This window comes from Artemia franciscana, chromosome 8 (genome assembly GCF_032884065.1).
Source record: "Artemia franciscana chromosome 8, ASM3288406v1, whole genome shotgun sequence".
Lineage (NCBI taxonomy): Eukaryota > Metazoa > Arthropoda > Branchiopoda > Anostraca > Artemiidae > Artemia > Artemia franciscana.
Window position 1 is genome coordinate 10,775,875 of NC_088870.1, and position 27,984 is coordinate 10,803,858.

Here is a 27,984-nt window from a genome sequence, read left to right on the forward strand (position 1 = left end):
CGACTTAGCCTTCTTAACTTTAATTTTCGAACCTATTCTAGCACACTGAACTCGCAATACCTCTTAAAGGTCATACATTTTGCTCACCTTATCATGTAAGATGCTTCAATCATCACCATAATCTAAGTTCAGGAAAGTTTTCTTCCCCATTTGATTCCGTGTTCTCCCATTACCTTTCCTGTGCTCCTTAAGACAAAGTCCATTAGAATGATCCATATAAAGATGGATAGAACACAACCCTGCATAAATCCTGACTTAATACGAAACCAGCTGCTAACCTCATATCCTACCTTAATCGCAGCAGCGTTATTCTCGTACTCGCCACTACTCACTCTAATGTATTTGTCTTGTATACCATACAAGGATAAGGATAAGACCTTCGCTAACGCTCTTCTATCAACAGAATCGAATGCTGGCTCGTAATCTATAAAACTGAAGACTAGAGGTTTTTGATGACTCAGGCACTTCTCAGTTATTAACCTAATAGTGAAAATTTTGTCGACACATCCTCTACCCTTTTTTAAACCGCACTGTTCTTCTCTTGTCACATCTCTCAGTCTAAAAAGTATCGTATGACTAAGTAATTTGCTACCTACAGAGACAAGGCTAATGCCTCAATAATTACCACACTCACTCTTATCATCTTTCTTGTACAGTGGTTTAATTAAGGTTTTCCTAAAATCATTAGGTACTTCCCCTTTTTCAAAACTCATATCCATAATCTTCAACAACTTATTTCTAACCTCAGATCCACTATATTTAAGAAACTCATTTACCACAGTATCAGCACCTGGGACCTTATTTTTTGATCCTTTTAGAACTGTAGCTAATTCTTCCTCAGAAAAGAATCTTCCTTCACATCCAAAGCATCACAAACTTTTTCATTTTCTTCTATATCTTTTCCTGTAACTATATCTTGGTTTAGCACATTCTCAAAATATTCTGCCAATCTCTCTTTAACTCTTTACTTATCACTAACTATGGCCCCGTTCCTATCTTTAACTGGGATAAGTCCTGATTGACTTCTCCCTTTCAATTTATTAAGATGCCAATACAATGTTTTACTATAATGCCGTCTAGCTGCATTTTCAAAATCCTCGGTAGTTTTATCCTTAGCCTCCACTTCACACCTTCTTAGTTAATATTTTTATTCCTCTTGTTTTTACATGATCTATCACTCAGATAGTTCTTGTACAAACCCCTTTTCTTCTCTATTAAAGATAAAGCTTTTTCACTAAAGTTCCAAGCTGCGATCCTAGTTTTCTTCCCTAATACACCATCAGCAGCTTCACAAATTGTTTTTCTAAAACTGTTACTTCCATCTTTTATATTGTTAAATTTTAAACTCTTCAGTTTAGTATTTAACTGTTCCTGGAAAGTTTCTCTCAAATTCTCATCCTGGAGTCTACCAACATCATAACTTCCCGGGAGGTAGTTACCCTTCCGAAATTTCAGCTTTAAATTAACGTTAGGCACCGCTAGATGGTGATCTTTACTCTTAACATCAATAGCAGCACTCCTATACCTCCTAGTATCTTGTATTGATCCTGCCAGTCTTCGGTTTAAAATAACATAACGTTTACTGCCTTGATGAATACCACGTTAACTTATGTGCCGTTTTATGACCAAACACTGTATTGATTATGACCAGATTGCTATACCTACAAAATTGCAGCAGTCTGTAGCCATTACTGTTTTCTTTTCCTACAACAAATTTACCGAGGCTAGGATACCATCTATCCCTATTTATACCGATCTGGGCGTTAAAATCCCCTAATAAAAACACCATATTTCTACCTGGGACTCCGTCTATTTGCCCTGTAACTGCAAAATCGTATTACCCTTCATCTTGCTAGTGATGGAGGATATTTGAAGCTTACATAAAATTTCAATAAAGCCTTAAAAAAATATAGATTTACTTATTTCAAATCTTTTTTTACAGATTATTTCCCTTGCAAATACAGATAAAGTTAAAAAATTTTAAAGTGCACACGGATTTTATGAACACCTTGTTACGATATCCAAGCCTCAAGCTTTTTATGATACTGAAAAGTAACTGAAAATAGGGAAAGTATTGGGGTTTGATTGGAATGAGACAGAACACCGTATACATGATTCCAAGTTGGTAGTAAAACGTTGATTCTGTTGAAGTTCTGAACAGACCGTTCGATCTATTCAAAATAGACTTACCCAAATAATCTAGAACTGATTCAATTTTTTAAAGGCCACTAGGTGCACTTGATCATATGATCTAGTGTCAAATATATCATATGATCAACTAAATTGACAACACTTAATTGAGATTTATTGTCTACTAAATCATATGAACATTCAATTTTTAAAGGCCACTAGGTGCACTTAATCATATGATATAGTGTCAAATTTATAAAAAATGATAACTAGATGATAGACAAAATGATAGCTAGATTTCGTAAACTGTTGTGTCATAATTACAAAGAAGAAAGAGCTCCACCTGTCCGGCATGTCGTCAGCCTGTCTCATTAGTTAATTCTTTACATTTATAGATATGCTACTGGTCGTACAACTGGCGTAGTTCTAGATTGCGGTGATGGAGTGACTCATGCCGTCCCTATTTATGAAGGTTTTGCCCTGCCCCATAGTATAATGAGGGTAGACGTTGCTGGAAGAGATGTCACTAGGTATCTAAGGTAAGTTTCCTCTTTTTTTTTTTTCTTTTTTTTTCAAGCGCGGACGCCAATAGAGGCTCTCGTGCTTATTAATCATGACCTGACTGTCCCATTGGCTACTCTTTAGATATTGTTTTGGCTATTAGCTGCTTTTACTTGGGGTTGGGCAAGTCTTTGATGAATGTTACCCCTCATTCGAGAGAATATTTGTTGAAGCATATATAAAAAATGAAATTCCTTCTATTTTTGGATTCATCTACTAACAGAGCTGTCTAGCTCTTTTGTCATTTCTCTCTTTTAGAGTCTATTTTTTCAGAGACTGACACTTACTTTATAAAAAAAAGTAATTTTTACTTTATTTACCTTTACCGCTATCAATATGTAGCCTACGCTCTTTAACTGACTTCGATGAAGTTGTGTAGTATTACCACTACAACTGCTACTGCTAACACCTCAATGCTGCACCAAGGCATATGAGGCCAACAGCTAGGCACGCTCCTCCTTCATCACATCTATTTAATGCCCCCTCTTTGCACCCTCCTGAGAAGGTTTAATTTCCCTTAAATCCTTCCTTACGACCTCCTCACACCCAGTTTGGGGACGACCGGCTTTTTGTTTGGCCTTAGATGGCTGTCCAAGATCTAAAACATCTAATGAATGAACTTTATTATTTTATTAACTACTAAATTACAAAAACTATAAATACACACAACCGCCCGGGGAAGGCTCAAACAGCCTGATGTTGGACGGCTGCAATCCTCTGATTCTCAACCTATTTAATGAAAAAAAAAATTAAAGACCCCTTAATACCAGAATTTACATAAATAAAGGCTAACAATAATAAGAAAAAAAATTATCTCCCAAAACCCAATAATTTTTTTTTTTTTAATTTACTTAATAAATCTTGATGTCATCACTTTAGCTTCTGATGTTCTAATCTTGGTTTTCCGACTTATCTTCTTATTCTTCAAAACTTTTTCAACTACGAAAAAAATTGATCCTTCATCATTCTACTTTTTAACATCTTCACTGCTTCCACCGTTTTTACTAATAATACTACTTTGGTAAATGAAGCTGCCTACTGGATCGATCTTCTCGTCACCCAATGTCACCAAAGCGAATAAGCGACTTAACATTAATTTTCAAATCTGTTCTTGCGTCCTGAGCTCTCAAAATCTCAAAAAATTATGTAGTATTCCTCGGCGAAACTGAGTCTTTTCCTTCTAAGCGCGTTATAGCCGATTTTCCTTCTAAGTCTCAATTGGTGTCATAAGAGCCATAAGGATTTTTCTCTTCAGGAAAATTTTCACAAATTGAGGTGAGTAGATCTTACCTTGTCCCATGGCTTCGATTCGTAAAAATAGTGTGGGGGGTTTGAACAAATATTTTTTTTCTAATTTAGGGGGCAAATATGTCATTTTTTAAGTTAAAATGACGCACGTACATTTTTTGGTGAAGACCCCCCCCCCCCATCGATTGATGCCATCCCTTCTCCTTTGCTAATCTCGTTGTAAGGTATAAGCCAATTAGAAGGGACTACACCTTCCTTACCGTAGCCGTTCTGAACCTGCTATGGATATTGCTTGAATACTGAGATATTGAGTTTGAGATATCCCTAATTTCTTTTTTTTTTTACATACCTCAAATAACCGATGAAAGTGCGACTTAGAAGTTGGCGGTATTGGGGTAAAATGACTAGAATGAGACAAGAACGACGTCCCTATAACGTTTGGTGCTGAACTTCTCTGGAAGAGCGGTAGACAACGGATCCCTATTGGTCGGTGACTTGAAGATGAAGACGTGGAGGGTAACAATTGCTGCCCTTTACGCCACTAAGCGTTGGAGGTTCTGCGTCTAGTTAATTAAATTTTTACATAAAATGCGAATTTATTATATTGTCCGTTTTTATTTTAACTTCCCTTTTTGCAGACTGTTACTTAGAAGAGAAGGAGTAAATCTCAGAACAACAGCTGAATTCGAAGTAGTAAGGACTTTGAAAGAGAGGACCTGCTACCTATCTCCTAACCCTCAGCGAGAAGAAAGCGTCGACACAGAAAGGATGAATTACACGCTACCAGATGGTCATATTTTAGAAGTTAGTATATGGTTTTTTAATTACACAAGTTTGGAAGTACCTATTTCCTAGGCCTATTTGCCTATTTATCAGAAAAGCCAAAGTTGTTTGTTGATTCGTGCTTAATTATTATTGTAAAGTTTTATCTTTGCATTTGGATGTACATTTGATTTAATATATATTTTTCAGTAAAAACTAAGTACATTAAAAGGTAATTGTTTTATATTTTGTGGCTAACTGCAAGCCCATGTTTATGTAACCCCCCTCCCCTTCTGAAGGTCTTGACCTCCCATTTGGAATGGGTTATTAGCAGCTATCTCCTAGCCGATAGGGAGCAGAAAATACGATAGGGAGCAGATGACACAGAAATGTTTAATTGCACACTACCACATTGCCATATTTTAGAAGTGACTAAACGGTCTGTTTAATTCTACAAAATATATTTATGATAAATTTAAGATTAGTTGTACCTATTTACTTGTTTGTGAGTCAAACAATCTCATTATCATTTGTGATAGATGCTTAGTTGGTATTGTAAATTTTAATCTTTGCATTTGGATGTACATTTAAATTTGAAATATTAATCTGATTTGATTAAAACATACTTAATTTTATTAAAAAAATGTATTTAACTTGATTGAAAAATGTATTAATTTACTTTAAAAGAATGCAAAAAAATTCATTCTTGTATGATTTTTTATTCTCTGGCCGACTGTGCTTTCATTTTTATGTGGCATCCCCCTTCCCTGAGGGTCCCCCAACCTCCCAGTTTGAAAAACAATCGCCTAAGGGCTAGTACCTCTTGAACCTCCTGATCAATAGTGAGAAGAAAATGGTGATACAGAAACGATGGATTACACAGAACTAGATTTTTCCTTTGAGACGCGATTAAACTGCCTTTATGGTTAACAAGTTTTTGTTGATCAGTTTCATATCTTTTGCATCCCTCAGATGCCATGTTTAATCAAATTTCATATCTTTTTATGTAATTCCTCTTTCAATCTATTCACAGTCATGATAATAGTTAATACTGTTTTAATATATCTGCCTGTTAATTTTAATGCACAGTTCTGTTAATGTTTCTACGCATTTCCGTGGGGGAGACTATTATAGTCGATCTCGCTTTGAGAAAAAGAATCAATTAGTTCCGAACACTTCATGAAAGGATCTTAATTTCTTCTCCTTTTTAGGTTGGTGCAGCTAGGTTTCGGGCACCGGAAGTTCTTTTCCGACCGGATTTAATTGGTGATGAATCCGAAGGAATTCACGAATGTCTAGTCTATAGTATTCAAAAATCGGATATGGATTTACGAAAAGTCTTGTTCCAGAATATTGTTCTTTCTGGAGGATCAACATTAACAAAGGTTTTTATATTTTTTCTCTTTTTAAGAACTATTACTCAGCGTGTAACGTGTTTATTAATATGTTCATAAAAAGGTAAACATGCTTGCTCCTAATTATAGCGTAAAACTAACATTATCACTCTTTAGAACTTTGGTACTGACACTCCTCCTCCTTTCCATACTATTTACACCTTCCATTTTGAACGCCTCTCAAGAAATCTTGGTAAAATCTATATATATAAAAATAAGTTGTCTGTCTGTGTGTCTGTCTGTCAGGTGACGTCATGTTTCTGTGTCGACTGACGTCATGAAGTTAGTTGTCGTCATTTTTGCTATGACGGTGACGTCATTAGAGATATTTAATCATGAAGTTAGTTGTCGTCATTTTTGCTATGACGGTGACGTCATTAAAGATATTTAAGACATATATGTTCACGTAGAAATCTATTAATGTTTAAGTTTAAAACTTACAATGGCAAAAGCCGATGAAGATGCTCAAAGAGTCTATGCCAAAAAACTTGCTGCTGATAGAGAAAGTCCGAAAAGAAAGCGTGCCGAGGAATCAAAAGAACAACAAGGAAACAGGCTTGAGGCTGATAGAGAAAGAAAGAACAGAAAGTGTGCCGAGGAATCAAAAGAATAGCAAGGAAACAGGCTTGAGGCTGATAGAGAAAGAAAGAACAGAAAGCGTGCCGAGGAACTACCAGAGCAACGCGAAAGCAGACTTGCTGCTAAAAGAGAAAGTGAAAAAAGAAGGCGTGCCGAGGAATCACAAGAACAGCAAGAAATCAGGCTTGCTGCTGATAGAGAAAGTAAGAAAAGAAAACGTGCCGAGGAATCACAAGAACAGCAAGAAATCAGGCTTGCTGCTGATAGAGAAAGTAAGAAAAGAAAGCGTGCCGAGGAATCAGAGCAACCTGGAAGTTATCGCCTGGCATTCAGGTACAGCCCAGTCGATGATTATAGCTTGAGTAGATGTGTTCAAATCGGGACAATGTCTAAAATTTGTCTTTATTGCAAGGCCTTGAAATTCAATGGTGAAACAATGGGAATGTGTTGCGCCTCAGGAAAAGTTAAACTTCCTCTATTGGCTGCACCACCAGAGCCATTGAAGACTTTCCTTACTGGAACTACGTCAGAATCTAAGCGTTTTTTGTCAAAAATCAGAAAATACAACTCATGTTTCCAAATGACGTCGTTTGGAGCCCAAATCGAAAATCCAGATCAATTTATGTCTACTTTCAAAGTAAAAGGGCAAATTTATCATAGAGCAGGGTCCCTTCTACCATTCTCAGGCGAGAATCATAAATTTTTACAATTGTACTTCATCAGTGATAGAAATTCTGAATTGAATGCACGTTGCGAAATTTCTCCAAACGTTGAAAGGACAATCGTTCCCAATTGCAACATCTTTTCTATCCGCCTGAATCAGACCAAGCTCCGCTCTGAACAATACATTCATTTGCGAGATGCAGTTATAAATGACGGTAATACCACAAACGTTGGAAGATTGACAATTTTACCTTCGTCATATGCTGGCAGTCCCCGTCATATGCATGAATACGCTCAAGATGCTATTGCGTATGTTCGTCTCTATGGTCGTCCAGATTTATTTATTACATTTACATGTAATCAATCTTGGGACGAGATACTGCAGCTTTTACTTCAAGGACAATCGGCGGTTCATAGGCATGACATTACGGCCCGTGTCTTCCGGCAAAAGTTGAAATCACTGATAAACTACATAGTAAAACTTGAAGTGTTTGGGTCAGTGCGATGCTGGATGTATTCAGTGGAATGGCAAAAACCCGGTCTGTAATTTATCTTTGAGTGTTTTTTCTTTTTAGTTCTTTTAGTTTTTTACATTTTTTCAGTTTTTTTTTCTTCTTTATTTTTCAACGTCGCTATGAAGTACATATCGCCGAACCTTTGTTTTTTAACTTAAATCTGGTAGGCATTGATGACCTTATCCAAGTCAAAATCCCAAACCCAATCATCATCGCTATCATTTTCAGTTTTGATATGTTTTGACTCTCGCTTTCCAGGTGGATTTTCATCTAACTTCGCGGTTTTGCGTTCTTTAGCCGCAAGCCTGTTTTCTTGCTGTTCTTGTGATTCCTCGGCACGCTTTCTTTTCTTACTTTCTCTATCAGCTGCAAGCCTGTTTTCTTGCTGTTCTTGTGATTGCTCGGCACGCTTTCTTTTCTTACTTTCTCTATCAGCAGCAAGTTTTTTGGCATAGACTCTTTGAGCAGCTTCCTCGGCTGTTGCCATTGTAGGTTCTTCAGTCATTTTACAATTAAACATTTTTCCGTGAACGCATGTCTTAAATATCTTTAATGACGTCACCGTCATAGCAAAAATGACGACATTATATATATAGATTTGTGCGTACGTATGGCAAACAAACCTCTTCAGGATTTGGGAATGCCTTCACCTAACCGTATCGCTGCTGTTTTGACATGTGTAGAATTGGATCGTGAACAAAGTTACAGTACGAGTGATCTATTGTCGTATGTACAAAATAACATTTCCAAGTTAACGTCGGAAAAAAAAGACATTTATGATACGATAATGCATTGTGTCGATAACAACGTTGGAGAAATTTTCTTTTTGGATGCGCCAGGAGGTAATGGTAAAACATTTGTGATAAAACTGATTCTGGCATCAATTCGATCAAAAAATGATATAGCGTTGGCAATTGCGTCGTCCGGAATAGCCGCAACATTGCTGCCTGGTGGAAGAACTGCTCATTCCGCTTTGAAATTGCCTCTGAATTTGCATTCTACAGAAACTCCCACGTGCAATATTTCCAAATCATCTGGGATGGGTAAAGTATTGCACCAATGCAAACTTATTATTTGGGATGAGTGCACAATGGCACACAAAAAATCGCTCGAGGCTCTGGATCAATGCTTGAAAGATTTGAGAGGGAAGTCGAAACCCTTTGGCAGCACATTAATATTGCTTGCGGGAAATTTCAGGCCAACATTACCTATAATACCTAGATCAACTCCAGCAGACGAAATGAATGCTTGCCTGAAAAATTCTAATTTATTGGCACACGTAAAAATATTAAAATTAACTACAAATATGCGTGTCCGATTGCAAAACGATGACTCTGGTCAAACACTTTCAGATCAATTGCTGGCAATTGGAAACGGAAAACTCCCAGTAGACTCAATTTCAGGACGTATACAACTACCTGCTGATTTCTGTAATTTAGTGACGTCCAAAAATGAATTGATTGAAAAAGTATTTCCGAATATTCTAAAAAATTATAAAAATAATAAATGGCTAAGTGAAAGAGCGATTCTCGCACCCAAAAATATAGACGTCCACGAAATCAACAATATTGTTTTGACCAAGATTCGAGACCAGGCAGTCCTTTACAAGTCAGTCGACACAGTTTTGGAACCAAATGAAGCGGTTAATTATCCATCTGAATTTTTAAATTCCATAGATCTTTCAGGGTTTCCACCACACGTGCTACAACTAAAAATAGGCGTACCAATAATACTTTTAAGAAATATCAACCCACCAAAGCTTTGCAATGGCACGCGACTTGCCGTAAAAAAAAACAATGGAAAACCTAATAGAGGCCACAATCTTGACAGGGCCTTTTGAGGGTGAGGCTGTTCTTATTCCTCGCATTCCCATGATTCCAACGGATCTGCCTTTTCAATTTAAAAGATTGCAATTCCCAATTCGATTAGCATTTGCAATCACCATTAACAAAGCTCAAGGTCAATCATTAGAAAAATGTGGTATAGATCTTAATACTGATTGTTTTTCCCATGGACAATTGTACGTTGCATGTTCGAGGGTCGGTAAACCTGACAATCTATTTATATGCAGCGACAATTGGACAGCGAAGAATGTTGTATATTCGCAAGTTTTACGCAGTTAATTTGTATTGTATCTATCTATCTATCTATCTATATAAAAACGAGTTGTGTGTATGCATGTTTGTTTGTTTGTAAAAAGAGCGTTTGCATATGACGTCATTATTAGTACATACGGCTTTGTATATGCACAGACAATGGGAAAGCCAAGAATGTTGTATATTCGCAATTTTTACGTAGTTTGAAACACATATATAAATCTATCTATATTCACAGGTGGGACACAGGGACACAACTACAATGGCGCGTAACGACTTACGCGCGCGGGGGGGCTTGGGGGACGCGAAGCGCCACCCCAACAGCTAGTATATAATAATACAAGCCTAGCTTATGAAAGGTCTCTCTCGCACACGTGTCAAGAATAATAATAAAATGATCCGGTGTTTGTTCACGGTTTTCATGAAAATATTGTTAAATATTCATGGAACTAATATTGACTCGAATTTGGTGAAAGATACCTTAGTATCTGGAAGCATTCTCTATTCGCTCAGATCTTGCAATGTGGTTCCCATAGTATCTGGTATTTAGGCACTAAAACTGTAGTTACTTGCTATAGGTATAGCAACCTCCTTATAGTTCCTTGCGTTCTTAAGAAGCAGAGCTAAGATGTCATTTATGTCCAAGTATATTTGATAATAAATACTGAAGTGGCACTTTGATTCTTTAATGTTTTGGAATCAAATTGGTTGCTCCAGAACCTTCAATTTTTTCTAGCTACCCTTGTAAGGTTCAAGTTCAATCTATTTCGTTTTATAAACCATAAGTTTGAAATAGTATTGTTCCTTTTGCTAAATATATATATATATATACATACTAGCTGTTGGGTTGGCGCTTCGCGCCACCCCAACATCTAGTTGGTGGCGGCGCTTCGCGCCCCCCCGCGCGTGTAAGTCGTTACGTGCCATATTAGTTACGCGCCATTGTAGTTGTGTCCCTGTGTCCCACCTGTGAATATAGATAGATATATATATATGTTTTTAACTACGTAAAACTTGCGAACATGCAACATTCTTCGTTGTCCCATTGTCTGTACATATAAATAGATTGTCAGGTTTACCGACTCTTGAACATGCAACATATAATGGTCCATGGGAAAAACAATCCGTATTCAGATCTATACCTCATTATTCTAATGATTGCCCTTGAGCTTTGTTGATGGTGATTGCTAATCAAACATTCCCTGTGTCCCCATCGTCATTTATATATCCCCCTTTGCCCCCCGGCGTGCCCGTTGTAGTTGTGTCCCTGTGTCCCAGTCGTCATTTATAGTCGACAAACATGACGTCAGTCGACACACACGTCCCAGTCGTCATTAGTGTCCCAGTCTGTAATTTCTCTTTGAGTGTCCCGGTCGTCATTTATATTGACTGTGTCCCGGTCTGTATATACATTCGTTTTTGAATTGGTATATGCTTAAATAAATTTTTTGTTTTTTTCCTTTTTTCTTTTTAGTTTTTTTTTGGTTTTTACCTTTTTTTAGCTTTTTACTTTTTTTTCTTCTTTTTTTTAGTTTTTTTTGTAGTTTTTACCTTTTTGAGTTTTTTTTTCTGTTTCAGTTTTTAGTTTTTTTATTAGTTTTTAGTTGGTTTTTTCTTTTTAGTTTTTTTGCTGTTTTTACCTTTTTTTAAGTTTTTTTTTCTTTTTTAGTTTTTTACCTTTTTTGTTAGTCTTTTTTAGCTTTTTAGCTTTTTTAGTTTTTTTAGTAGTTTTTACCTGTCTTAGTTTTTTTAGTTTTTTTTCTTTTTTAGTTTTTTTTTCTTCTTTTGTATTAATGCTAAAGCCAAGGTTCAAACCTGGAACCTCTCGGACCTAGAACCTGGAACATAACGCTTTACCAACTCAGCTACTTCGGCTTGAATACATTTACCTTTTTTAGTTTTTTTATATTTTTATTTTTTTTTTAGTCTTCTTTTTCTCCTTTATTTGTCAGTTTTTTTCCTTTTTTTAGTTTTTTTTTCTTTTTCAGTTTTTAGTTTTTTTATTAGTTTTTTTCTTTTTAGTTTTTTTGTAGTTTTTACCTTTTTTTAGTTTTTTTTAGTTTTTTTTTTAGTTTTTTAGTGTTTAGTTTTTTACCCATTTTTAATTTTTTTAGTTTTTTTAGTATTTTCTTTTTAGTTTTTTTGTAGTTTTTATCTTTTTTAGTTTTTTTCTTCTTTTGTATTAATGCTAAAACCAAGGTTCGAACCTGGAACCTCTCGGACCTAGAACCTGGAACATAACGCTTTACCAACTGAGCTACTGTATTTGTATTTGTATCAGATTAACGACGCTTCTTGACTACTAAGGTCCCTGCGTCGGCCCTGTAGTGCATTCCTGCAACATGGCTCGATCTCTGGGTCCCGTATTACCACGCTACGGTCAAACCCACTGCGCCAACACAGGTAGTTATATAACTGAGCTACTTCGGCTTCAATATATTCGTTTTTGAATTGGTATGTGATGAAATAATTCAGACGTCATATGCGGACAGTGATGTCACTCGACAGACACACAGACAACTTATTTTTATATATATAGATATATATCTGTATAAATATATACTCCTACTACAACTAATAAACGCCTCACTGCAGCACCGAGCCGCCTGAGGTCAACACAGCTACACTTGCTTCTCCTTCATCTCAATAAATTCAAAGCCTCCTTCTTTACACCCTCCTAGGAAGTTCCAATTTCCCTTAAATCTTTCCCTGTGATATCTTCTCATCGCCATTCGGGGACGACCTCGTTTTCGTTTGACGCTAGACGGTTTGCTGACAAGGACAATCTTTGGTAATCTGTTATGTTTCATCTGCAGAACGTGTCCGAGCAATCTCAACCTTTTTCTCATTATAATCCTAGACAGTGGGATTGAACAAAACTTTTCGTAAAGTTTACTGTTTGAGATGCTTCCGTCAGTTGGGTACTCAAAACAATTCGTAGGCAATGTCTCTGGAAAATATCTTGGAAATCTTCCTCCGTTTTTTCGAAGCACGAATCTCAAAATTTTGATCTGGTGACTTCGGTAAAGAAATGAGCGTGGAAGGGGCCCTAGTTGCCCCCCAATTTTCGGTCACTAGAACTTTTAGTTTCCGTTCTACTGGGTCCTTTCGTGATATTCTAGGACCACTGGGTCGATCTGATCAAAAATGGAAAAAAAAACAAGTAAACACGCGTCCGTTATGTTTCATCTGGCAAAAATACAAAATTCAACATTTTTGCAGATAGGAGGTTGAAACCTCTACAGTTGGGTTCTCTGATACGCTGAATCTGATGGTGTGATTTTCATTAAGTTTCTATGACTTTTAGGGGGTATTTTCTCCTTTTATGAAAGCAAGGCATATATTTGAAATCAGCGTAAAAATCTAATTCTTTTGATGTATCTATTGGTATCGAAATTCTGTTTTTTAGAAGTGTCGGTTACTATTGAGCCGAGTTGCTCCTTACTTACAGTTCGTTGCCACGAACTGTTTGAGAGTCAGACTATTTACGATTTCCTATATCTAAATGTAGGAAAACTTTGAACAGTTTCTTACATTCTTTATACGATTCGCCTGCTTTTTTATTGTTTTTTGCCAGGATTTTTTTTATCGGATTTTATTCTGTTCTTGCCTGCTCGTGTGCATAAACATAAACATTTAAAATCTCGTAATTAATAATTAGCGAAACTAAGACCCTATCGAATATATTACCAAATCCAATTGCAATTTAGTTTTTTTTTAGAAATTGACTTGCAGCAATTTTATGTTTTCCTATTGTGTGTAAATATTGCTATAGTTACTTGACAGCATTCCATTGTAGGAATGCTGTCAGCATTCCATTGACAGCATTCCATTGTTACGCGCCATTGTAGTTGTGTCCCTGTGTCCCACCTGTGAATATAGATATATATATATATATATATATATATATATATATATATATATATATATATATATATATATATATATATATATATATGTTTTTAACTACGTAAAACTTGCGAATATACAACATTCTTCGCTGTCCCATTGTCTGTGCATATAAATAGATTGTCAGGTTTACCGACTCTTGAACATGCAACATATAACTGTCCATGGGAAAACAATCCGTATTCAGATCTATACCTCATGATTCTAATAATTGCCCTTGAGCTTTGTTGATGGTGATTGCTAATCAACCATTCCCTGTGTCGCCGTCGTCATTTATATATCCCCCTGTGCCCCCCGGCGTCCCCGTTGTAGTTGTGTCCCTGTGTCCCTGTCGTAATTTATATTCCCTGTTTCCCGGTCGTCATTTGTGTCCCGGTGTCCCAGTCTGTAATTTCTCTTTGAGTGTCCCGGTCGTCATTTATATTCCTGGTGTCCCGGTCGTCATTTGTGTCCCAGTGTCCCGGTCTGTATATACATTCGTTTTTGAATTGGTCTTTTTTTTAGTTTTTAGTTTTTTACCTTTTTTTTAGTTTTTTTAATTATACCTCATGATTCTAATGCAGTCTTCTCTTTTGATCATTCTCAGTTTTTGTTTGATAATTTGTAAGTCTATTTTCAAATAAATCTGAGTTTTTTTTTGCTTTTAAAAACCTTAAATTTGGCTTTTTTTCATCATTCTTAATTTTATTTTGATAATTGGGAAGTTTATTTTCAAAGAAATCTAAGTGTTTTTTGCTTTTAAAAACCTTGAATGTGACTTTTTTTTACATCAGTCTTTTTTCATCATTCTTAATTTTATTTTGTTAATTTGGAAGTTTATTTTCAAAGAAATCTGAATGTTTTTTGCTTTTAAAAATCTTACATTTGGCTAGGAATGTTTTCTATATACCAATTTATTGGCCGAACTAAAAAATAAATATTTTCTTGTTTACGTCAGGTCCTAATTTCATAACAATCAGAGGATTGTTTAGCTCATCCATCGCTATCTTTCGCCTCTCTGACCCGTAATTAGGGCAATTTCGGAACTTCTGGGGGGAGTCGCGTGCCCCTAAACAACCCCCTGGATCCGTCCCTGGCAATAATGATTCTTACCATTCTCTGAAATATGTGGTAGCTTATAATTTATCCTGAGCAACTAGCTGGTGATATAGCCCGGTCTATTGCCACAAAACTGATTAGTTTAAGTGAACCTATGGCGTCCAACTAGTGTTGTTGGAATTGTACAGAAAATATATGTCCAATTCGCTAAAGTGCTCTTATTTTCGTGTTGTCTAATTATTTAAGAAATAAATGCGGTTAGTCGTCAAAGAGACGTTCTTGGTAATAGGCTTATTCTGTTAGAAACATGTTACTTGTGTTTTGTGCATACGAATTGTGTAAACTATTTCACCGATTTATATATACTATCAGCTCCGAATTTTTTTATCAATAATTTAGCGCATATGCCCAGGGGGAGGGATATAAATTGAAAAGTTGGTAAATTGCAGAGACAACAGAACAAGATAATTAATGTATATATGATTTAGATAAGGAATCAGTCCTTTTTTTTTCTCGCTTTTACATTGAATATAATTAGTGTCTTGGACACTTCAACTTTTAGGGAACAGCCAAATTAAGGGAACCTGCAAATATTACAACGTTTTGGCGCTAAATTCTTGTGTCTATCATGTATAGTTATTGAAGATAGTGGTTGTCATTAGAGACAAAATTACACCTTGTATAATCGGATCAGATGCAGATTTGATTAACCCTCATAAAAAAAAAAAATAAAAAAAAAAATGAAAGACTGCTAAAGAAGATCGTTTAGTATTTTGTACCAATCATTTGGTGGTAAATTTATTTTTTTATTTCTGTATTGAATGTGCGAGTACATTTTAGTATTGAGCTGTACGTATGGAGATGAGTTATATAAAAAATCATTTTTAGGTGCCACATTGCCCCACTCGGACCTTCCATTCCTTGGGATTCTAGTCCTGAGCTTATACATTAAATATTACCCCCAAAAAGTACATTAAATGCTTGTATTTTTATTTCTTAATGTATTAGAGTTTCTTTCCAAACCTTGTGATTTTTGCAAGTTCAATTTGGGATATTGATTAATTATCAGAGGCAGTTGTTAAAGAACGTAGTAGTGTGGTTAAACTCCTCTATGCTCAAGTATAAAATATCATGAACATTTTTAACCTGATATATCAAATGTGAACATCTAAAATCATATTAATAATTTTGTTTTTTGTTTTGATATCTCGAAATTTATTTTCCAACCTTGTGACTTTTGCAAATGAGTCTTGGGATATTGACAAATCTTCTGTGGTGGCCATTACCCAACTCCCTTGTAAAATGTTGTTAAACTCGTCAATGCTCAAACATAAAAATGTTGAACATTTTCATAAACATACATACATTAATACACAATTGTTACTCGTTTAAAGATGGATAATAATAATAATACTAATTTATTTATGCCCTCTTTATCAACATCACGAGTAAATAAAGGATAAAAGAAAATACAGTCAATCAACATAAGAAGTAAAAAACAACAAAAATTGATTTACATTAAACAAAGCTACAGCATAGGAAATGAATGAATGACTGTATTTAAAGCCATTTTTCAGGCCGTATACATACATATACAACAACAAACAACTAAATCATGTAACACTCGACTTTCGAATAATAAGACCCTTCCGGACAAAATTTCCCATTACTACTAAATTTGTTTTCGACGTCGACTTCAAAGTTGCTAGAAGGGGCTTATGACCACCCACACAAAGAATTGTCCACACCCACACAATTGTCCAGCCCGTCAAGATAACCGCAAATCGGGCAATTATACCGCATTTCCGGATGACACCTATTTTTCCAAACACTATAAATAGAGAGACAGTTTGCTCGCATCAAAGACCTCAGGGATTCTTTTGGAATCCCTAATTTAAAAAATTAGGAAAATGAAAACACCTCTGATAAAACATTAACATTTAAATACGGATGCAACTCAGAGGAAAATTAACAATACGTTCTCAACGCGCTTGAAACCTTAGCGGAAGTCCTTACATTTTCCCAGTAATATCGAAAACTATATGTTTTTTTTTTTTTTTTTTTTTTTTTTTTTTTTTTTTTTTTTTTTTTTTTTTTTTTTTTTTTTTTTTTTTTTTTTAAGCGGCACAAGTATTCCTGATCCAAAGAGGAAAGCCAAGAAAAAAACTAACAACATCTCAAGAAGTTTCTACGGATTATAAGACGTTCAGTCTTAACTTCCAAAACGGCGTAATAAAAAATATATGGGGCGCAAACATTAAATTGTAGAGCATTCATAGGCAATTAACAACACCGAAGTTAAGGACAGTAAAATTTCCTTTTTTGTGCTTATCTCGACATACCGCCATGGTCAAAATTTACTGTTTTTCCCAAATTAAAATTTATCTGGTCGCTATTAAAATTTTCTATTGGTTTTGCGTTTATTTTGTCGAAGGCATATTTAGCTAGTAATGTCTCACTGACTCGACTTCAAAGAGTACATGAAGTAAGGTGGAAGCACTTCATTATCAAAAAGGAAAAGATAAAGATATGTTTTCCTTTACCGGAAAATCTACAGATGAGAATGGAAAAATTAGTGACACTTTGAATGCGAAGGAAGATTGATTTTGCGAAGAAGAATTAGTGACAGTACTAAAAAGATTAAAGATGAAGGTCCCTTGTGCTGATAGTTTGGTAAATGAGACTCTTAAATATGGTGGTTATAAAATTAGAAATAATTTACTAAAGATTATGAATAGGATTTTTGAAACAGGGGTAGTACCCAGGGATTTTAGAAAAATCCTAATTAAACCTCTTTATAAGAAAGGTTTTAAGAATGAGCGTGGTAATTATAGAGGCATTAGTCTAGTTTCTGTAGGTACCAAATTACTAAGTATGATGATACTATTTAGACCTAGGCATGCTATAGATAAAGTCTTAAGAGAAGAACAGAATGGTTTTAGGAAGGGTAGAGGATGTATTGACCGAATTTTCACCCTTGGGTTAATAAATGAGAAGTGTCTGAGTGATCAAACACCTTTAGTCCCCGGTCTTATAGATTATGAACAAGCGTTTGATTCAGCTGAAAGAAGAGCTTTAGCGAATGTCGCACCCTTATATGATACATCAGACAAATGCAAAAAGTGATTAGTGCTATGTACGAGAATGACATTGCTGTTAAGGTAGGAAATGAGTTTAGCAACTGGTTTTGTATTAAATCAGGAATTAAGAAGGGCTGTGTTCTATCCCCCTTTACATGGATCTTTTTGATGGATTTTGTCATAAGGAGCACAGGAAAGACAATGGGAGAACATGGATTCAAATGAGGAAGTAAAAATATCCGATACATAGATTAGGCTGATGATTTAAGCATCCTAGATGCTAGTGTTAGCAAATTGATTGAACTTTTAGAAGTTTTTCTGTCCAGACTATTAAAACAAGTTCGAAAACTAATGTTAGTAAGACTAAGTCGCTAAGGCTAGGAATAGCTGAAGATGAAAAGGTGATGGTGAGACGATGGATCAAGTGGACAGCTTGACTTACCTATGTAGTATTATTGTGTAGTAGTCAAGTAGCATAGCCCAAGCCCAATGTGTTTTTTCACAGTTTAAAAAAAAGTTTGGAAGAATAGGAAGATAAGTCTGAGAACCAAGATTAGAATATTGAAGGCTACAGCGATGTCAGTGGTCGAGTATTGCTCTGAAGCATGGACGCTCCGAAAAACGGATGATGTGCTTAATGTTTTCCAGAGAAATTGTCTACGGATTGTTTTAGGTACCCGACTGACTAACTGTATCTAAAATAGTAGGCTGTACGAAAATTTGGTTCAATTTCGCATTCTAGGGCTGTAATGAGTGCAAGGTTGAAATGGCTAGGGCACGTTCTACGAATTAAAGGTGACAGATTGCCAAAGATATTCTTTTCAGCCAACCATTCAAAGCCAAACGTAGAGCATGTCGTCCACGGTTAGGGTGGGAGGATGTCATATGGAAAGAATTAAAGGGAAACACCCCATAGGTCGTAGAATCTTAAGGAAAATCGTAAATTAGAATCAGCGTATCAGAGAACCTTACTGTAGAGGTTTCAATCTCCTATCTGCAAAAATGTGGAATTTTTGCATTTTTTTGCCAGAAGAAAGATCAGGAATGTGTGTTTATTTGTTGTTGTTTTTTCCAGGAATTATCGTATCGACCCATTGGTTCTATAAAATTACGAGAGGGCTCATTCGAACATAAATTAAAAGTTATAGGGCCCTTTTTAAGTGACAAAAAATCGGAGGACAATTAGACACCCTACCACGCTCATTTTTCCCAAACTCACCCGATCAAAATTTGATTATAGCTATTTTGTGCAACATAGTCAAAAAAGTCTAATAACTATGTCTTTGAGGATTACTTAATCCCCATAGTCCCCGGGGGAAGGGCTTCAAGTTGTGAACTTTGCCCATTGTTTACATGTAGTATTGGTTATTGGGAAGTATACAGATGTTTTCAGGGTGTTTTTTCTGGTAGGGAGGTCGGGGGAGAAGATTACATAGGAGGATCTTTCCATGAAGGAAAGGATTCATGGGGAGAGGAATTTTTCATGAAGGGGGTGCCGGATTTCTCAGCATTATTTAATGAACGATCAGAAACTGAATAAAAACAGGTTTTTTTCAACTGAAAGTAGGGAGTAACATTAAAACTTAAAATGAACAGAAAATATTACGTATATGAGGGGGGTTGCCTCTCCTAAATAGATGGCTCCTATACTATTTTTTTAACTTTTAAAAGAGGTTATTATTCTAATTAAACAGCCCTTGTGATTCAAGGGTCATTCTTAAGTACCTGGAACGGAAATCTAACTTAGGTTGTTATAAGGTTATTATTAGTTAAAAAAAGTAAAATTATATGCAAATTTCGCTCTAGCTATTCATTTACGGTGAGCAATCCTTGAAACGTGCATCAATTCAAAACGTTCAGAAATGAAATAAAAAAAACAAGTTTTTTTTAACGAAAACTAAGGAACGACATTATTTCGTATATGAAATTATTTCGTATATGAAAGGGTTATCCCCTCCTCAACACCTCGCTCTTTACGATGATGCTTGACTCTCTCAAAACTCTATTTTTAAAACAATAAAAAACTTTAGCTTAAAGAGCGGGGCGTAAAGGAGGGAATAGTTCCTTTCATATGCGGAATGATTTTTATGTTTGTTTTAAGTTTTAATGTCATTCCTTACTTTCAGTTAAAAAAAGACTTTTTTTATTTATTTTATGGTTATTTAGACACAGATTTGAGGTTTCTAACAATAGTCAGATTTTTCTATCTGATATCAAATTAAAAAAAAAAACTAGTTTTTTCAACTGATGGCAGGGAGTAACACTAAAACTTAAAACGAACACAAACACAAATTACTACAAATATGAAGGGGGTTTCCCCTTCCTCAACACTCTTTAAGATGAATTGTTTAAATACTTTTAATAAAGCTCACTATTGTTCTAATTAAACGACCCTAGTGTTTCTTTACCCCAGTCTATCTTTGAAAACCGCTTAGGCTTGGGTGTACCTTTCATTGTTGTTTACGTTAAATCTAGTTTAAAAACGCTGCTATGGGGGTATGAACAGATAATTGGTAATTAGATATTACGGTGACCACAGAAACTGGGAAGTCAATCGAAGTAAGCACATGATCCAAATTTGATGTACGAGACGAAGTGTGAATATGTGAAATTTTCAGTTTTCGGCTGCATAATAAGCTCATCAGAAAAAAATACCACGGAGAATAGAAGCACGAAGTGATACTGCAAATTCAGAAAAACTAATATCACAATTAGAGTCCCCAGCAACAGTCTAATTCATGCATGCAATTTCTCACGGGCTTTTGCAAATAATAGTTCCGATTTGTCATTCTTATGATTAGTGGGCAAATAAACATTTATTACTACGCAAGACCCTGCCCTTTCTGCCTCACTACCTTACAGAAAAGTATCACTAGAACTAAACAAACTCGATTGAATACTCGCTGAGACTAAAGTTGCGAAAACGGAAAAAGTACCAAAGTCTCTGCATATATCCAATAAACAAACACTAGGACGTGTAAGGAAATGTTCCTGAACACATATTGTCATTATTCGGCAGCTTACCTTCCAATACTGATATTTTACTCTAGAAATTACCATTTATGTTCCATAAAACAAATCTCACATCTTGGTTCTGTTTAGCAGAGATTCCTGGTGGGTGCATTACAAATTCTTTTTTCACTATCTAGATCGGACGGGCACTTTACGCTGTAACTGGTGTCACCAGCAACCTTACATCTTATAAAGAAAATTGACTCAGAGCACGGATTCTCACGGGATGAGATGTGCTCGGCAGAACCGTATCTTGAACACGGGGTCAGTTTTTTACACTCCGCTGCTTTGTGGCCAACTTGGTGACAATTAAAACAGTTTTTTGGCATGAAAATGAACTGTTAAGCAGGAAGTCTTTCGTAGCCTATTTTGACAGATTCACTCAAGAATGTCTGCAAATGAAGGCGCTGTTCAAAATAAACTTAAAATGGCCTAGATCTACCACATTGAACTACTGTAGAGCATTTAATAATACATACTATGAGCTCATCTATTTCTGGTGGAACATTTTTAACGATTGCGATGAAAGTCGGAGACTTCACTGACGATGTTATATTTTGCTGGGACTGTTTCACACTTTCAGTGATATAGTTGGCAGCATTTTCTCTTCGTAGGACAATTTTCCATTTGTTATCAGAACGCTTTAGTTGTTCAATATCTTTCGAAGCAACCGGACATAAACTGTCTAGAAATTGCTCCCTCACTTGAAGACAAGTTTGGTTAGCATAAGTAAGTGGCTTTGCGTTGCGCTGGAGTTGATTGGGAGGTGTGTGGAGGCTTGTAAAGCCAGATAATTTCTGTTTGTTCGACTTTCTCTGGATAAGTTCATCAATTTTTTTGATTGAGTTCATTCACTTGCGAGACCACAGAAGCAGCAACAGCATCAACAATAACAGGAGTGTCACTCGGAGAAAAGATTGCAAATAATAGCATGACTTGTTTCTCTTTAGCTGCCTTAGCAACCATTTAAATAAATATAAAACATTACCGTCGTCCTTTTTGACATTTGGTTAATCTAGAACTGATCGCAAGCTCACCGTGTATTACCTCTTTAGCTTTTAAAAGAGCATCGTGGGAGAAAAAACTTTCTGCCTTTCCGACAATTATGTTGGCTCATTATCCCTCAAACATCGACCTTGATACAGAATTTAATATAAATATATATTTAAATATATATTATAAAGATATATACAATCTTTATAAGCGGGCGATAATTGTATATGTATTTATGTATTTTTTCTCAGAAAAGGCTCCATATTTTTTCGGGAAAATTCGTTTCCTAGCATATTCTGCCCTAAAAATGATCTAGATAGAAGATAGGTCAAAATTTTGAGAAAATTCGTTAAAAGCCTTAAATTTGAAAAATCTGTATTTATGTGAGTGACGTCATTTTCATATACAAGAATATTGCAATGCTGTTGTCACACTTGTCACATTTATGTGGGAAAATCGAAGTTCATTTTATGGATAAGTTTATATTAAACTAGCTTACCCGTGCCACGTGTTGCTGGGGTGTTGCGCGCCCCAGCAATACGTGGAGTGTCAACTAGCACCCGCCCCCTATTACCCCCGCCCCTTCCACGCATTGCTGTGGTGCTGCGTGATCCAACAACACGTTGCAACACCACTCCCATTCGTTCTTGCGGTGCGCGCCACAGCAACACGTATGCAAGGTGCTAATTTTTAACTGCGTATAGTTTTTTTAAGTTTTTTTCCTTGTTTTCTTTTTAGTTTTTTTTCTTTTAATTGTTTTTCTTTTTCTTTGCTTTATTTCTTTTTTTCTTTTTTTTATAGTTTTTCCCTTTTTTCTTTTTTTTCTTTTATGTTTTTTTCTATCCTCTTTATAGTTTTTTTTCTTTTTTTCTGTTATTTTTATTAGTTTTTTTTTTCTTTTTTCTTTTTTTATACATATTTGAAGCAGAAGAAAACGTCATGCAAGCTAGTGACTATTATAGGAAGGTAAATCTACCAAAGTAAGTTCATGATGTTATCCAAGAATTACTTTCTCTTACACCCTGCGATAACGTAGTGGATAGAGCTGTGTCTCTTGATTACCATTACAATGAAACAAACAAAAAATATATTCATATACTCTTTTTTTTAGTTTTTTCTTTTTCTTTTTTTTTCTTTTTAGGTTTTTTTCTATTTTGTTTTAGTTTTTTTTTCTTTTTTGGTTTTTTTCTGTTATTTTTTCTGTTCCAATAAAAAAAGAGTGAAAACCTCAAAATCTCAAATCAAGAATTTTTGTCGTCAGGAAATGCCCAAAAAGCTAAATATGAGGTCAAAACATAACTGTGTACTAGCCCATATTTGTTTTTGTAAACCATCGTTTTATAAAATATCAGTTTTGATTGTCTTGTTTTTCTTCTTTAATTATCGGCATAACAACAAAAAAGTTATGTCACTGGGAATGTAACAACATTCGGAATTTTTTAGCTAATTTTAAATAGATCATAATATTATAACAAATCTTATAATAATAATGATTTAAAATTCTTAAGATTGACCTCTCTTAATAGATGAAATTTGTTTAAATTTAGCGCTTGCCTTTTACTTTCCTTATGCGTTTATTCCTATTTACTATGTCAAATAAATTTATCGACTGCTTTAGCAGTTTCTTTAATATACTATTTCATATACTGAATTTTGGAATTAAAATGGTGGTATTGGTTTTTTAGCTTACAAAAAAAAAATTAAATTGATTTTACTTTCTAGGGTTTTGGTGATAGGTTGCTGTCAGAAGTAAAAAGATTGGCCCCAAAAGACATCAAAATAAAGGTTTGTCTTTTGATCTTCTAGCAACATACTAAAAAAAAAAATCTATATAACCCAACTGTTTTAAGAATTATTATAATATATGGTACATGGGTGTTAAAGAGACCACATCCGAGAAGTGAAGTTAGGTTAATCCTAATGAAATATACCAAAATATGTTAAAAACATAACTCTTTAGTAATAAAATTACGGAAACTACAGCACAGAATTATGGAAAGCAGGCCGCCCAGAACGCATAGATGTCAGCAAGAATCGTGTTGAAAGGAGCTCTGCCTTCTGCCGTTACTGCCACTCGCCACATGGACTCCGCTAGATATGATTTCAAATGATGGTGGGCTGTACCTTGGTGCTGTTTAGTCCTCCACTTTGCGGAACCCCACATTATCTCTCTACTTGTTGAATAGATGTGCTGGTCTCAAGGTCGATAAGTGTGGTTCACAGTCAAGTGTATGAAACCTGCTTGCTCCAGCTCAGCTGTGTTGTAGCCCCTCCAACAATCGGAAATGATTGTTTATCCTGGCTCAATGTGTACCTGAATTTGTTCGAATAGAGTTTCTTCTCCTCCGTTGGGAACTTCCACTAAAAATCTGCCACTGGTCACTTCTTGGGTGTGGTCGCAATAATACGTAAGTACCCAATATATGTTTAATTATATTCTATGTATTTATTATGTTAAATACAATGTATATTAATTAATTATAATATTAACTAATCAAGCTTTTTTTATTTAGTTATATTTTCTATAGTAGGCTAAATAATATTATTTTTATTATAATATGAGTATTTTTTCTCTACGATATCAGCATTGCTTACATTAACCCAAAGCCAGTTTAAGTATTTTAATATTTATTCATAATATATTTTTTAGCATTACCTAAAAGACAGTTTAAATTTCATCGATTTTTCTGATATTGATTTCACTGGCGCCTTCCTCAATATTTTACTGAGGTATAAAACTATTTATAATTTTACAATATTTTATCTAAGTATAAAACGTCAATTATTACAACACCTATAACCGAAGTAGAAAACGTCATTTTAATGTTGATGCGCCTGCAGAGGAGAGGTTTAAATATAAATTGCATGTATCACCCTTAGCGGGAGGGGGGTAGAGGGAGGACTTCAAACGATGCTATTTTTAAATATTGTGTTTCTTGATTCTTGGGGAAATAAGAAGTCTACTTATAACAAAAATAGATTTGTAAAATTTGTAAAGGATTCAAACTTTTTGTTAAATTAGCGCTGAAGTTCGGTATTATAAGCTTTCAAACCTAAAAATAGTTATGAAACCCAGTAAATTGGTGAATTATATTTTCCCTTCATGATCTGAGGTGTGTAACTCCAGAATTTCGTATGGCACCCGTGTAAATTGTTACATACATGGAATTTACGATGGATATAAATTAGATTTGACCTGAAAATATTTTTGGAAGCTGCTTGACTTTTGCCTCAAGACCTAAGTGCTTCCATTTTGACGCGCAAATCTGCGTAACAAATTTTTGAAAAAGTGAGATTTTTGTGTAATTGGTATTTGTTTCTATTTAGATTGTGTAGTGGTCACTATCAAAATCATGAGAGGAGTATATAGTTGTTTAGAGTTGTAGGTCCCTTGAGATTATGGTTAGAAATATTGTTGTGATTTTTCCAGTTTGCTTGCATAAGTGAGTTTCAAGATTGTAGGGGGTAGCTATGTGGAAGTTTAGATAATTTATTATTTCTAAGAGGCAGTTAGCCTTTTGGTGATTTTTTGCCTGATTGTTCCATGTCTGATGGTGTAGGTTGAAGTCACCCATAATTATTTTGGGGTTTTGAATGTTTTAGAGAGTGCTCCATAGTTGTTTTTTTTTTTTTTTTTTTTTTTTTTTTTTTATCAAAGTTGTTAGTTTTGTTATTATAGTAGTTTACAATTGAGAGTGTATTCCCATTAATATTGTTTAGTTTTATTATGCCAATTTCATTTTGTCCACCAAAGGTGGTAGGGATTTCCTCACTAACATGGTAGTCCCTTATCAAAGTACGTAATCCTCCACTCTTTGAATTACATCTGTCCTATCTATAGCATTTATAACCATTGAACAAAATTTTCATTTTTTCTTTCAGGAATGTTTCCTGTAGACACACAATGTATGGTTTTTCTCTTATTAGAATACTTTTTAGCTCTTTTTTTTTGCTGTTGGTCAAGCAGTTTGTGTTTAGTTGAATTATTTTCATATCTTTGATTTTTGAAAAAGTGAGATAAATCTCCTTCGAAGTTTAATGTATATTTGCTTTCATAGGCAAATCGTTACAGCTTCCGGGAGGATTATTTGCCTGTAATTTTTTAGACAAATCCTGCGGTTACATTTAATTTGCTTTGCTAATTCAAATTTCATTTACCCTTCCCCCCTCCCCCCAGCACCATTTAAGCAAGCGCAGCTACAAGTTATTGTATTTATTAATATATTTAGTTTAATTGATATTTAATAGGCAAGTTTAATTCATATTAATTTTATTGTCAGCAATAACATGAGAATTATTTCCTGTAGTATCGGTTGCTATAAATTGCGTCAATTTCAGTGTCCAACCGGGCGTTGCAAGATCAAAAAATGAGGAATCCGGTTTATAAATGGGAAGCTATTGAGTTGACTCCTCTACACTTGACGCAAAAGTGTATGGTGGTCACCTTTTTTCAGTCACGAGACGCCAAAATAGCTAAAAAAAAGTTCAAAATTCTCATGACCCCATTACAATAAGTACAAACTTGAGCCTCAATATCTATTTCATCTGTAGACCGTAATTGTCTCATTAGTTTTTCATTGGCACTTGTTCATTTTTCTAAGGTTTTATTTTTATAAACCTTATTTTATAAATTTGTTTTATTAAAAATTTAATACAAATCTTTTTATTAAAAATTTATTTTATTTAAAATAAAAATAACTTTTTATTTTATTAATAAAATAACTTTTTATTATAAATTTTTATATTTGTATTGACCATTGACGTCTGTACATAAATAGGTTTTTTTTTCGCAGCCAAGTGTTAAATTTCTTCTGGCCAATTGCAACCTTTTCCTCATGGGATTATCAGCCTTTAATGGGTTGTGACCCCCCTCCCCAAACCGAGAAGTGATGCCTTTGAATTACTGCTGCAATGTAAATACCAAACCATTTTTATTATAATTTTGTAGCAGCAATGAAATGGGTTTGAAGCTGCATTATGATAAATCATCCCCCTTCCCTCTCTGAAAGTTTTTAATTTTACGTAAATAAGATAGACGTTTTTGATTCGATAATGACAAAAGAAGAAGATCATTTCTGGAGGATTTATCCTAATCTAACTTAGAACATCCGGATACTCTTCCTCCGTTTTTCCTCCTGGTTGCAAAATAGGTGCAATAGGTCTTCCCCTTAAGGAAGGGGGAGATTAGAGTCTCCCTAAGGAGTGGGGGTGTCGAAACCATGAAAAAAATGATTTGCTACAATTTGAATTTTTGGAGTGTCCTTCAGACAAATATTTGAAGGGGTCAACTTCCTCCATTCCCGCACTCTGTTTACAAATATGTTGCGGGTGCCACAGGCCATATTATTTAAGTTTTTTCTAGAAGTAGATTTTTTGTGTGTTCTTTTCAACACCATACCATGGAGCGTGTACAATTGCGCGGTATAACTTGGTAAAATCTACATGAAAATACATTTGAATGTTACAAGAGAAAAATTTGAAGGGTTTCAGTTCAATCATCAAGAAGCAAATATGAATTTGCTTTATTTTTTTGTGTTTCGAAACCTATTTATTCAGTATTGAAGATAATTTAACGGGAATCTTCCGCTTCTGTTTTTTACCATTTAACACAATCTCATGTTTTCTTCTGTTCACCTTAGTCTCTCTCGCTTCTTGGGTTTGATGTTGTTTAGGGACCAGAAGCCTGATTGAATTACATAAGAATTCGAAAATTTTACTAATCAAAATCTCTAGTTGTAGGAAAAAGTTGAACTAAATTCGTGATTCAAATTAATCACAAAGTACCAAGTGCTTTTAAGCTCTTTTTCATATATGAGCTTTAATTTAATACCCAAAGGTTGGTTTTTTCACTATCGATGGGTTAAACTTATGTGCGAACAGGAAAAGGTATGTTAGCCCACAGGAACGGGACGTCTCTCCATGTTGGCCCACTAATACCCACTAGGAAGTTTCAAAAATCGTTCATCCAAGAGCTTCTTTTTGGGGTGCTTGACACTCTGACACC

At 35.0% G+C, this 27,984-nt stretch overlaps 1 protein-coding gene across 1 annotated transcript in view; it reads left to right on the forward strand.

Moving 5' to 3' along the window:
• Positions 1 to 27,984, forward strand: part of LOC136029968 (beta-centractin-like) — a 61,609-nt gene that overhangs the window by 30,542 nt on the left and 3,083 nt on the right. Inside the window, exons 5-8 of the mRNA XM_065708532.1 lie at positions 2,526 to 2,669; positions 4,578 to 4,743; positions 5,913 to 6,086; positions 23,703 to 23,765. Coding sequence (XP_065564604.1) covers positions 2,526 to 2,669; positions 4,578 to 4,743; positions 5,913 to 6,086; positions 23,703 to 23,765 — 547 coding nt within the window. The remainder of the gene's footprint in view (positions 1 to 2,525; positions 2,670 to 4,577; positions 4,744 to 5,912; positions 6,087 to 23,702; positions 23,766 to 27,984) is intronic.